General features: G+C 32.3%; 2 protein-coding genes across 2 annotated transcripts in view; both read right to left on the bottom strand.

Moving 5' to 3' along the window:
• LOC109329294 (proline transporter 3-like) overlaps positions 1–3379 on the bottom strand; it is a 12069-nt gene extending 8690 nt beyond the window's left edge. Inside the window, exons 1-4 of the mRNA XM_019562972.1 lie at positions 3173–3379; positions 2080–2304; positions 1859–1953; positions 1454–1643 (exon numbers count right to left, since the gene is read on the bottom strand). Coding sequence (XP_019418517.1) covers positions 1454–1643; positions 1859–1953; positions 2080–2304; positions 3173–3272 — 610 coding nt within the window. The 5' untranslated portion in view covers positions 3273–3379. The remainder of the gene's footprint in view (positions 1–1453; positions 1644–1858; positions 1954–2079; positions 2305–3172) is intronic.
• On the bottom strand, positions 8362–12658 carry LOC109330147 (proline transporter 2-like). Its single transcript, XM_019564196.1, has 7 exons — positions 12386–12658; positions 11649–11873; positions 11416–11510; positions 10852–11041; positions 9371–9498; positions 9075–9290; positions 8362–8983 (listed from the first exon to the last, which is right to left on the bottom strand). Exons 1-7 carry the CDS (start codon positions 12486–12488, stop codon positions 8606–8608), a joined length of 1335 nt encoding a protein of 444 aa, XP_019419741.1. The 5' UTR covers positions 12489–12658; the 3' UTR covers positions 8362–8605.

The following is a 13051-nucleotide window of genomic DNA, read 5'->3' as shown; positions in this document are numbered from 1 at the left end:
TGAGACCTTAGTCTGAGCTTTGATTGAAAGGCATTTTCTAGTGAACCTTCATCATGCCTACTCAATCTTTGCTCATAAGCTTCTAGAGAGCCCATTAGTTCTGTTACTGATAGAGTAGACAAATCTTTGGTTTGCTCAATCGTAGTAACTATTGAGTCATATTTTTTTGGGAATTGAAATCAGAATTTTCTCAACAATTCTTTTGTCAAGAATATTTTCCCCATAGGCTTTCATTTGATTGACTATTTCTTTTATTTTAGATAGTCTTTTATGGTCTGAGACTCTTTCATCTTAAGTAATTCAAACACACGCCTAAGAGTTTGAAGTTTAATGGTGCGTACCTTATCACTGCCATGAAACTCCTCCTTTAGTGTATCCCATGCTTCTTTGGCACTTGTAGCTCCCATTATTCTTGGAAAGATAGTCTCAGCCAAGGCTTGTTGTAGAATAAATAACGCCTTTGCATCCTTTTGCACATTCTCTTTCAACTCCTTTTTCTGAGCCACGGTAAGAGTTGAAGTATTCTCTGGAGTAGTGAATCCTTCTTCTACAATATCCCACAAATCTTGGGACCGAAAGAAAGTAGTCATTTTTGTGCTCCAAAATCATAGTTTTCTCCGATGAAAATTGGGATAGGAATTGATGATGATTGAATAGTGCTAGCCATAGCTCAAAGAGTATAAAGATGGTTTAGTATGGATGTGAGATTTTTGGAGGTAGTTGGAAATGGATAGAGTAATATTCTACGCCCAGTGTATGACCAAACGTAGCTCTGATACCACTGATAGTATTTTAGAAATGAAAGTTATAGTAGTGAAAATAGAAGTGGAGAAGCTTTGGAGCTACACAACTTAGAATAATTTGCTTCTTATTTGGATGTCTTACAAATGAAGGGTGAGTGCCTATTTATAGGCTTTCTACAACACTTATGAATTTCTAGATGGTTCCATAAGTATCTAGTATACATTTATCTCAAGATTTCTAGATACTTCTTTAATTATAATACTCAATGCCTATAATAGAATATACTAGAAGCTTAGGATAATTCTAGATATTATGATACAATCATCACTACTTGTTTCTACACAAGTGTGGAAGCTTCTAGAAAGTGTGCATCAATATTTTATCATCAAGTATAGAGTACATTTTCATATAATACATGCCAATTTTTACGTAGTCTATTTTAGATATTTGATAACTTATCTAAGAGTTTGTTTGGAATTTGAGTTTTGAATGTAAAGAAAAAGAAGACTTTGGAATCATCCTACTAATTTACTTTATGGCTCTCAAGTCTTCTCTTTCTCTTCGTTCGCCTCTCCAAAACTAAATTCACAAACAGATTCTAAGTAAATCAGTTTCAGTAAATAGAATTGAGTTAAAGAATTGGTGGTACTTATTAAGAAGTTATTGTGTGATTAATGTGCAATCACATATAATAGATGTGAGACACTACCATCTTTAATTGACAGCACAACTGCTATAACAGAATATATTATGGTGAGGACAACTGAAACTCCAAGCCAAATTCCAAGAGCTGAAAGATGGGGAACACAAATAGCAAACATTCCACATGCAACTCCAGCTATGGCAATAAAATGTGGAAGCTTCATCTGATCATCATCCCTAAATAGAATATAAAAAGCCTGCACCATGATGAACAGAAACAAAGGTTAAGAAATTTTTTCTTGAATAAACAATCTAAATTAACAGATTGTACACTATTGCATTAAGCCAAAATAGAGAATTGAAAACACTAAAGTAATATGTATAGGATGTCAAAAGAAGTTACTTAAGAGAAGAATGTAATTTTAAGTTCACCCAGAAGAAAAGAAATAATTGGTTCTTAAACGTATCTTACTTTTAAGGATGAACCAGCCAAAATGATATAGCCAGTATTAATCATGAAGAGATTGATATACTGCATAATCCATGTGAGAGAATATGCTTTCTTACCTACAATGAGAATGAGAACATAAGTTACCTTACACAGCAAATTAGTATGAAAAGTGAAGAAAGAGGAAACTAGCTAGTGGTTATTCCACTTTGTGTTATATGAACCCTAGTTTCTGTTGGCCTTACCATATAGGTATCCAGCAAGATCTCTATATCTAATGTGCTTTACCCCTCCATGTTCATGGAGCTTAGCAACAAGAGCATTTGCATGAAATGATATTGCATTTGCAAGAACTAGACCAACTACACCCCCTACCCAACCCAGGGGAACCATGATAGTCCCAGAATATCCGAGCACAAAGGCGCCTGTTACTCCTGAGGTGAGGACAAAAGCTACTTGAACCCATGAATCTGCAAAATCAAATTAAAATATATTAGAGAAGGGCATAATATGTTTCTTTTCAATAAAGTGTTGCCCATTGTATCAAATTGTTATCTACAATCACATTATCCCACAATTATAGTGTGACACCAAATACAGTGATGGGTCGCACCAAACCATGGTGCAACCACATTATCAAGCTAAATGGGCCATAATCAACCACAATCACAATTTAACACACATCCGTTAACAGATTTAAAATCATCCATAACTCATTTCAGTTAACTCCAATTTTATTTACAAATTGTGTACTTATTCCACTTTCAATTCCGAATATTTTTAGCATATAATTGCAACATCGAGCAAGACTCAATTATAATCAAAATCGAAATAAAATGATAAAAAAGACAAAAGTCATAATCCAAAAAGAAAACCAAAGAACATGTCATATCATATATGTAAACTTGGTAGTATTTTTATTAAACATGAATAGATTTGGCTGTGTCAGCCATAATGCCCCCAAGAATAAACAAAAAATGCGTGTGCTAGAACTATCTTCTTTCCTTCAGCTAGTTTGAAATAAATGGACTTCTATTTGTTTTATCTTCAACTCCAAATCTCCAATCATTGGACCTTCTGGGCTTCTTAAAGATGGAATTTTGTGAATTCCAAATTGAGAATGGAACGGTAAAATTTGAAAATGGGGAATGAATGAATACTGTCAGCAGAGTTTTAAATTGAGGGCACAGTTTCCGAAACTTCCTAAACCATTATGTCATGGAAAACGTTGCTTCATGTGCTACAATTGCAATCGTGATAATTTCATAACTCAAAAAACTTGAATTTGAAGCCTCAATCACAATTGTGAATCTAGATTTAAAACCACGTGTTTCTCACCGCTGTTAATCTTATGTGCGGTATCTGGGACTTCAATATCTGTAGGATCCTCTTTGGCATAAACCTTAGTAGAATTGTTTTCAGCGTTTCCCTTCCCCATTATTTGATTATGTTGTTGTTAATGATGTTTTTTTTAGCATTGTTCCTCAAATAAGCAACAGCAGAAGCGTACGCTACTTGCTTTGCTCCTCAACCGTTCTCTCTCTATACATCTTATATCTAACGTGAATGAGCTAAAGTAAATGAAGGTTCTCAACTCTTACCATTATATATAGAAGAGACTCTGTGGTCTTATCGAACCCAATAACGCACAACGGCCAATAAAATTCCCTGTTTTACCATCTATAGGTATTGCTAAGTGCCAACCAAAATTTTAAGATTATAATTACTCGGGTATAAGTAGTAATGAGAAGGATGTCCCATAATTTTCTTGTATCCCTTTCTCATCAAACAATTAAATTTCATAAAATAATATTAAAATATTATTTTTTGTTTTTTTTTTAAATGAACGGAATTTTTTCATTAGTTAGATACTAGGACATGCTTATTTATGAAAATAAGACAAATTTACATGCATGTACTACTCGTTTTCATAGCTAAACAATAAAAATATAAAAAATCTATAATAATAAATAAAATAAATAAATAAGTTGAAGATATAAAACAAAAATAAACAAATTATTGCATTACAATTTTTGGAGACATTAAATCATATTAAATTCCAATTTATTTGAATTTTGTCACTTTTTAAATGTTAAGTTTGTGGGCTGCTTATATTGCTCAATAAGAATATATGAAGGCTTGACTGTCAAATGAGTTGGGAAAATAGATAAATCGACTAAAATTGTATGTCTTGTTCGTAAAAATTGCAAGTTATATAAATGTGCTTGCGGAAATGACTCATTTTGCCATCATTGTGGATAAGTGGTTCTTGATTGAACCACGAAACTAATGGAACTTAAACAAACTGAATTAAACTAAAAAAATGTGGTTCACTTCCAGATAATTTTTTAGGAAACAATTTGTAATCATTGTGGGTAAGTGCTTGTAATGAGTTGGTTCACGATTCCGTAGGGTCCAGAACTAAGAGAACCGAAATGAAACATGAAATTGATAAACATTTAATAATTAGGTTATACTTAATCTAAAGCAGTATGATTCCCCTCTTAGACTAATATAAGTAAAAAGTAACTACACAAGTTTTATACATTTGAGCAAAAAAAAATCTCAAGGGTTTGTAATTAAAAAAGAAAAGTTTAGATAGTATTTTTTCTATTCAGTGCAAAATAACAAAACCTTATAAAGGAAATATATCAATGTTAAACCTATACAAAATAGAGAAACTAAAAGAAAGATAACAAGGAACAAATGGTGACATATTTTTATAGTAGATCTTTAATAGGATGAGTTTCTACTAGGTACATATACAAGACTTTTCAGACAAGTAACAAAATTTAACTTATTCAATTAGAAAAGTGAATCAACTAACCAACTAGAACCAAATAATTTATGACAAGTTAGATTCGGACAATGAAAAATAATATAAACCAAATCGAGTTAAATTATCAATTTTGTTCAATTTGATTCATGAATTACTCAACAACAACAAAAATTTGAACCGAACCAAATAATTACTCGGTGATTTTGTCTTAGTCACTTTTTTTATACTCTTACCGCTATGAATTCTACTGTTTAAATATTAAAGTTTTTTTTGAATAAATTACACTAGCATTCCTGTGTTTTTGTGAAATTATAAAAATCACTAGACCTTTTTTAAACCTGCATAAACTACCCATAATTATATATATATTACACTGACTACTCTCGTAAGATAGATAAGTGTAATTTCTTAAATAAAAATGGTGATGAATGTAATTAAGTCAAACAAAATAGGGTATATTGTAAAGACAAATCCAAATAGTATAAGAGTTGATGCTTATTCTTTATTTTGGTTAGTTACAATATAGTATGAAAGTAATTTGAACACCCCCTTAGACTTATTGATGTAGTTTGTAATGAATAAAAAATAATGAATACTCGTCAAGTTTATACTATTTGGACTTGTCTTCACAATATACCATATCTTTTTTAACTTAATTACACTTGTCAATATTTTTGTTTAAGAAATTACACTTATATCTCTTACAGGGGTAGTTAGTGTAATGCATATGTATAATTAGGGTGATTTGTGTAGATTTTAAAAAAGTCTAAGTGATTTGTGTAATTTTACTAAAAGTCATAAAATATCAGTGTAATTCTTTTTTAAGTTTTTTAAATATATAACTTCTTTTTAATGAAAAACTATTCCGTCAGATCACAAAATGATGTGGGAAAATTATTGGAAATTCAGTACTTGTTTTGGTATGGAAATTAAGAGTTTTCAATTAATATGAATCATCTTATATTAAATTTTTAATAAAATAGAATTAGGAGTTTTTGGTTTTGTTGTTTGTCACTTACTGATTGGGCTTGAGATGAAAAAGGCCCAATTATATTAACAGTATAATAAAGAAGTAAAACGGTGCGAGTTTGTTCGATTCGGGATCTCGTGTTGTTCATTTGCACTGTGAAACGCATCAGCTTGATCGTCGTCCCTCCACGTCATCGTCCACCGTAATCAGGTTACATATTTCTACCATTCTGCATCGTTCTCAATCCTTGCAATCTGTCATATTTACTGGACATTAGTTTCGCATTACGTTTTTGTTATTTATTAGAATTCCATTCATATCGTTGTTCTCATCTATAGTATGTTTCAATATGTTAGATATCTGTACTTTTGCACTAAATTTATAGGCATCTTATAAAAAGAAAAATGTCTCACATATAATGACTTATACACACATTTTTCCTTTGTTTGAAGTTTAATTAGAAGGTTAATTTCTTTATTTTTAGCTGTTACATCCATATTTATTGAGTTTTTTCGGGGAAATTATTTTCACTTTACATCCTCTTGTTTAGAAGGCTATGCTCAGATGTTTTAAGATTTATGATCATTACACTGAACTAACCGAAGAAGTGTAACTGTGTAAGTGTGGTTTTTTGAAATAGGAGCTATGAAAAGTGTAATTGAACCGAGGAAGGTGTAATTTCTCCAATTTAAAATTGAGTATATTATGCCAACATCCTTGAGGTTTGTCGAAACGAAGACATTATCGATTATTCCTCTCTTATTTGCAACCATTACATAATAGTACACTTTCGAGGTGAGTATCATTACACTGACGTCCCTAGTGTAATGTTCGGAACAGGAGGGATGATGAATATAATAATACTAAACCTCAATGGAGGTAAGTGTAAGTTGCTTTAGTATATATGATCTTTTGATATACTGATGGAGTGATGGTCTAAGTAGTTGTAACTTGTAAGTGAGATTTTGATTTTTCACCAACCTGAAAATAGATGCATCTTTCTGTCTACAATAAATGTTATCTACTGGATCAGTTCTCTTAGTACAGGATTGGGTTTTTTTGCAGTGCAGGAAAATGGGGTTGTGGACATTATTAGAGGGGTTCTTGCTTCTTGCAAATGCACTAGCAATACTAAATGAGGACCGCTTTCTTGCACCCAGAGGATGGGGCTTCTCGGATTTTTCAAGTGGAAGGACTAAGTCATTCAAAGGCCAACTTATAGGTCTCATTTATGCAACTCAATACATGAGAGTTCCTCTCATCATTCTCAACTCCATCTGCATTATTGTAAAGTTGGTGTCTGGATGATGTAGATCTCAATGCATATGTCTCTGGTTGAAACATTTTGGTAAGGTTTCTATGTGTGTAATAGTTTTATTTTTGCTGATTTGATTAGAACAAATATCTCTATTTATGGAAGTGTCTTGAGCTTTTCATGTGATATATTAAAAGGTGGTCCAACATACGAGACTCTCATTTAGTGGATCTTGGTAGGGTAGATGTATACAATCTTATTATCGCAAGCAAAGAGATTGTTTCTTGAAATAAAATCATATGAAAAAGAAATTATATGCTGACAAAAAATCTGTATTTTTATTACAGTGTTGTTTGAGGCATTCTGACTAATACTATTCTGGTATGATATCATATGTTATGTATCGTCTTCATACATGTATGGAACGGGATTTAGTTCATGGGTTAGTCGGTTTAGTTCCCAGTTTCAGTCATCTGTAGTTTTATACTCCTGAATTCTTATTGTTAAACGTAACTGTTAGAATTTGGTTTGTTTTCTAATCAGTCTATCTGACTAAATTCTCCCAATTTGGTTTGTTTTCTAATCATTCTATCTGAATGAATTCCCCCAACTTGGATAGTTTTTAACTGCCCTTCCTTTGTCTTATGAATTTTTTATGTATAATATAGATTTGTTTTTCTTATACAAGGAGAGGATAATGAGGTTAGCTTGTCCATTTACCAATTTGTTTCTTAAATCTTTTTGGTACAGATATCTGTTTCTTAAATGGTTGCAGGTTCATGAATTTTAATTTGCTGATTCCAAGCATGTCTTCTTAGGTAAGGAAGTGTGACAAATTCAATTGTAGAAATATCCATTAAACATTGAAATATTCAGTTTTTATATCGATCCATATCATAGATTCGACAAAGTTTTATATTATTGTCCACTATCTAGTACAACTTCATATTTTATTCCTATTTAGGACCGAATATATAACATCAACTACATATGGGTTTGTATTCCATATTTTATGCCTTAATTGCAATTGAGGACAGTAAGACCCTTTTACTCCAGTCCTCAATTGCAATTGTTCATCTTCTTTGTTCATCACTGCCACTAACAATTACCGAGCTTCCATGGAATAACCACCCTCAACCTGCACAATCCACCAAATCCATTCATTCATTCAATGCTGCGACTTTTGGTTCTCTATCACAAACCCTAGCTGGCCCCATTCAAATTATGTTCTCACTCTCAACCGTGAGCCCTGGCTAGTCCCATCCCGATTCGGTTCTCACTCAATCATGAGCATTAGTTGGTGCTCCATTTAAGATGGATCTGACACACGATTAAGCCACTCTTGAAGGGACTCATTTTGCCTCTATGCCTTCATTTAGTGATTACAATATTTTGTTTTTTTTGCCTTTTTCTCACTTCATTGTGGGTGTGGGTGTTCATTTTCTATTGTTATGATTAGTGCTTATTTTTTGGTTTGACATTGATGTTTAGTTCATCATGTTATGTTTAGAGTTGAAGGAGTATAAGGAAGGAAAAACCCTTGAACTTGTTTACTCACCCATCATTTGATGACTTAAGATAACAACACCTTTTAGATAATCTAGAAATGTGTAAAACTTTATTCACTTCACAATAAACTCCCTTTTAAAAAAGAGTTGTCTATTTAACAAAATATAGTAACACAATCTTCTAATAGAAAATCTTATTCTATTTTTCTATGAATGAAACCATTCTAACATAATTGCTGAAATAATATAACATATTCTATCATATATCAGCAAAAACATGGTAAGTTCTGGAGTCTACAACAATAAGTCTTATGGCTGCAACTGTTGCTGCAAGAGATGCAATGCTAAAGAAAACAATGTTGAACCAATGCCAAAGCTTTTGTGAAGAAGCAAGTTTATCTCCCTTCGCAACCAAGTACATATGGTTTGCAAGAATAAATGTAAGAGGAAGTGTGCTAATTGCCCCTGTTAGGCTCATGAAATCTCCAAGGAATGGAAGTAGTGCTGCTACAAATGTATTGAATGTCAAGTAGCCACCTCTGACCCCAATTCGAAATAACAAGTTTTTAATATTCAGTGAACTTCCTTTGATCTCAAACTTAGTATCCAAATACTCATACATGGGACTAGCAAATATCTAATAGAAGAAGAGAGAGTATATTAGACAAATGAAACCATTTAAGTTTGACATTCAAATGTGTCAAAAATTCTAGTTTAGAAGTAAGTACATGCAATGCAATGACTGCTTGTAAAAATGCTGAAATATTGGCTAAGCCTTTCACCCAGATAGGACCAGTCACATTATTGAACAAATAGGCTCCTGTTGAAGACCCATACGCCCAATATCCTGCAAAGACAACTGCAAAAAATGGTACAAGTCCTACGGTGAATTGAAAGTATAGTGCTAGCATCATGTTCTTCACAACTGGTTTTCGAATTGTTGCCTGCAAATTGTACAACGAATTAAAATAGAAACAAAATAGAATTATGTATCTTAACAAAATTAGTGAGCTTCTTTGTTTACCTGTATTTCAGGGACCATGCCAGTATTAAATGCAAAAACAAGACTAGCAGCGGATCCTATTGTTGAAAATACTTTACTTGTATCATCATCCCCTGGCATGCTGTAATCTCTAGCTGGTGATCGTATTCCTGTTCATGTGTTGGTAGTTAGTGCACATCCACGTTGGAAGTCGGGGTGAGAGATGTATGAATCGGATGAATTTGGATTAAGATATTAATGATTGAATGAAAAAAAAAACAATTCAGTAAGCATACTTAAAATTATTCAATTATTTTATATCTTAATTTAAGTAATTCATTTTTATTGAATTTAATGAATATATGATCTCTGATTTTTTAATTTGAAACCAAAATCACTTTTAAAAAATCATCTTTTTCAAAAATTACCTTTTTAAAAAGCACTTTTTCAAAAATCACTTCCTGAAAAAACATTTCTTCAAAAAATACTTCTCCAAAAAATCACTTTCAAGAATCACTTTTTCAAAAACTATTGTAAAAAATTACTTCTCACCATAAAGGTTTTAATTTCTCCATATTGTACTCTCTACTTGCTCTAATCTTCTTTCTTCAATCATTTTTAGTGAAGTACTTTTTCTATTTTTGGATGAATTGAAAATTTATATTATTTATTGAATTATATCTACTGACTTAAATGATGAATTGGATCTGTACCAAAAAAATGATGAATTGGATGAATTTAATTTATCGGGAATCTTAGTATTATGAATAATTATGAATGTTATATTATGAATAATTTTCGCACCATTAATATGTTTTATACCTAAACTATACATTCTGTATAATGCTTCAAAGTGTTATCCAGGTATACATGTGTGATTTTTAGATGGTTTATAAACTACATAGAAAACAGATATCCTTTTTCTGATTCTCAAAAAGTTCTTCTTCATGTCTTCTATTTAAACATAAGTTAGTGTATAAATATAAATTCACAGTGAGGGATGTAAACACCTCTATCAAGGAATAAATACAAGACAGATGGAAATATTATATATATGAACGGCTTTCCAACTTCCCAAAAATGAAAAGCCTAGAGATGATATCGTTACAAAATGAAAGACTTCAACAGTAATTTCAGATGCTGTATAGCAATAACAAGTTACCGAGTAGTAGAAAAATATTAGTCTGGTTTTACTTTAGATAACTAGAGTTAATTACCATAGGAAAAAGCATTAACATGATTAAAAGAAATGCTTAATTAGAAAGGCATGGAGAAACATAAAACCATGCATTGAATGATTTGCACATATCTCTCTTCAGGTATAGAGTACACATTCATCACATAATGCATGCCATTTTTTAGTTTTTTTGTCCATTTTAGGTAAAATATTAAATAACCTCCCACAGAAAAAAAGTGAACCAATGAGGCAGTAAGTGGAGTTGAGTTGAAAACTGGTTGTACTTATTTACAAGTAATTGGGTGATTAATGTGTAATCACAGATATAACAGATGTGAGACATTACCATCTTTAATCGAAAGCACAATTGCTATAATAGAATATGTTGTGCTGAACACAGTTGATACTCCAAGCCAAATTCCAAGAGCTGAAAGATGAGGAATACAAATGGCAAACATTCCACATGCAACTCCGGCTATGGCAATAAAATGTGGGAGCTTCATCTGATCATCATCCCTAAACAGAGCATAAAAAGCCTGCATCACAATGAACAAACATAAAGTTCACGAAAAAAATATAAAAGGGCGGCCCAATGCACGGAGTCTAGAACGGTAGATGTACACAGTCTTATTCCGCAAGTGAATGGGCTATTTCCAGGATATAAATCCATGACATTATAATCACTAAGCAACAACCTTACCATTACACTAAGTTCACCCGTGACATCAGGAAAAATACATATTCTAAATCTGAACAAACAGATTGTTTACTGTTGCAGAAAGCCAAAACAGAGAAATGAAACCACTGTAGAATAACTTGCAGATGATTTCAAAAGAAGTCACTGTGAAGCCAAATCTCATTTTGAGTTCATGACAAGAAAAGAAATACTTGTTCTTAAAAGTTATCTTACTTTCAAGGCTGAACCAGCCAAAATGATGTAGCCAGTATTTATCATGAAAAGATTGACATACTGCAAAGCCCATGTGAGAGAATAAGCTCTCTTACCTACAATGAGAATGAGAAAAACGAGTTAAAATCCTCTATAGTACTCGAGAGTGAAATAACATAAGCAGAGACGAAAAGAAACTAGCTAGTAATATCTCCACTTTGTATTATGTTATCCTTTATTTATGTTGGCCTTACCATATATATAGCCAGCAAGGTCTCTATATCTAATGTGCCTTGTCCCTCCATGTTCATGAAGCTTAGCAATAAGACCATTTGCATAGAGTGAAATTGCAGTGGCAAGAAGTAAACCAACTACACCTCCTACCCAACCCAAGGGAACCATGATGCTACCAGCATATCCAAGCACATAAGCACTGTTGACTCCAGTTGTGAGGACAAATGCTACTTGAAACCATGAATCTGCAAAATCAAAAATCCAAAATAGGCAGAGGTAAAATCATTAATTTCCCATTTCACTAAACTTCAAATTTATTTGCAAACTGTGCCCTTGCTTATTCCACTTTCAATTCCTAATATGCTGTTACATATTCTAAAAAAAATGATAAAAAGACAAAAGACACTTCAGACAGAAAACCAAAGTACAAGTCAAAAAAATAACTCATATATAAACAAAATGGAAAAATATAAATGTTTTGACAGTATTTCCATAAAAAACTAGATTTAGAAGGGTAAGCCATATGGCCCAGAAGAAGGAAAAAACAAAAATGCATGTGCAAAAAGTGAGGGAATAATTTTCTTCCTTGGGTCACCCTATATTTCCAACTAGATTGAAATGACAACTTTTTTTGTTATTTTCTTTTCATTTCTAATCATTAAACCTTCTGGGTTCCTTAAAGATAAAATCTTATGTATTCCATAATGAGGATGGAATGGTAAAAATGAATAAAGAATGAATATATAGTATATCTTACCGCTACTAATTTGATGTGCAGTATCTAGGACTTCAATATCCATGGCAGCCTCATTAGCATAAACCTTGGTAGAATCATTTTCAGCATTTTTGGCCTTTCCCATTATTTGATGATGTTTTTTTAGCACTGTACCACAAAGAGGGTAACAGTAGTGCCTCCTCTACCGCTCTTTCTGTGTATCTTCTTACAGGCAGCGTGAATGAGTGTTCCAATTCTTCCCTATATATATATAGTAGAGACTCTATGGTCTCAACAAACCAAATAATTGGCACCGGCCAATTACATTCCCCATTTTAGCGTCCATATATAGCCAACCAACATTTTTAGTTCCCATTTACTTTTTTGCGTTTCTCTACATTTTTTTTTTCAAATTTGTTTATTCCTTATATTTTATATGCTTAATATGCTGTAAGTCCCACACCCATATGTGGCATTGACAATTTGGCCCATATTGGTTCCCAATAATGTCTAAATTAGGATGAGCAAGTCGGTGCTCATTTGTAAAAATGTCATACTCTCCGCCCAAAATATGGGCAAAATAGGTTTGTGGTCTGCTTGCTATTTAATTAAAAGTAAGTTAGAAAATCTTGTGTCACTCTCACATTTTTCAAATTACATATAAAAACTGTTGGGTTGTTACGAGAAAGAGAAGAAGAAAAGAAGAGA

The sequence above is a fragment of the Lupinus angustifolius genome, chromosome LG16 (assembly GCF_001865875.1).
Source record: "Lupinus angustifolius cultivar Tanjil chromosome LG16, LupAngTanjil_v1.0, whole genome shotgun sequence".
Taxonomy (NCBI): domain Eukaryota; kingdom Viridiplantae; phylum Streptophyta; class Magnoliopsida; order Fabales; family Fabaceae; genus Lupinus; species Lupinus angustifolius.
Note: the sequence above shows the minus strand (reverse complement) of the source record. Positions and strands in the feature narration are given on the sequence as shown.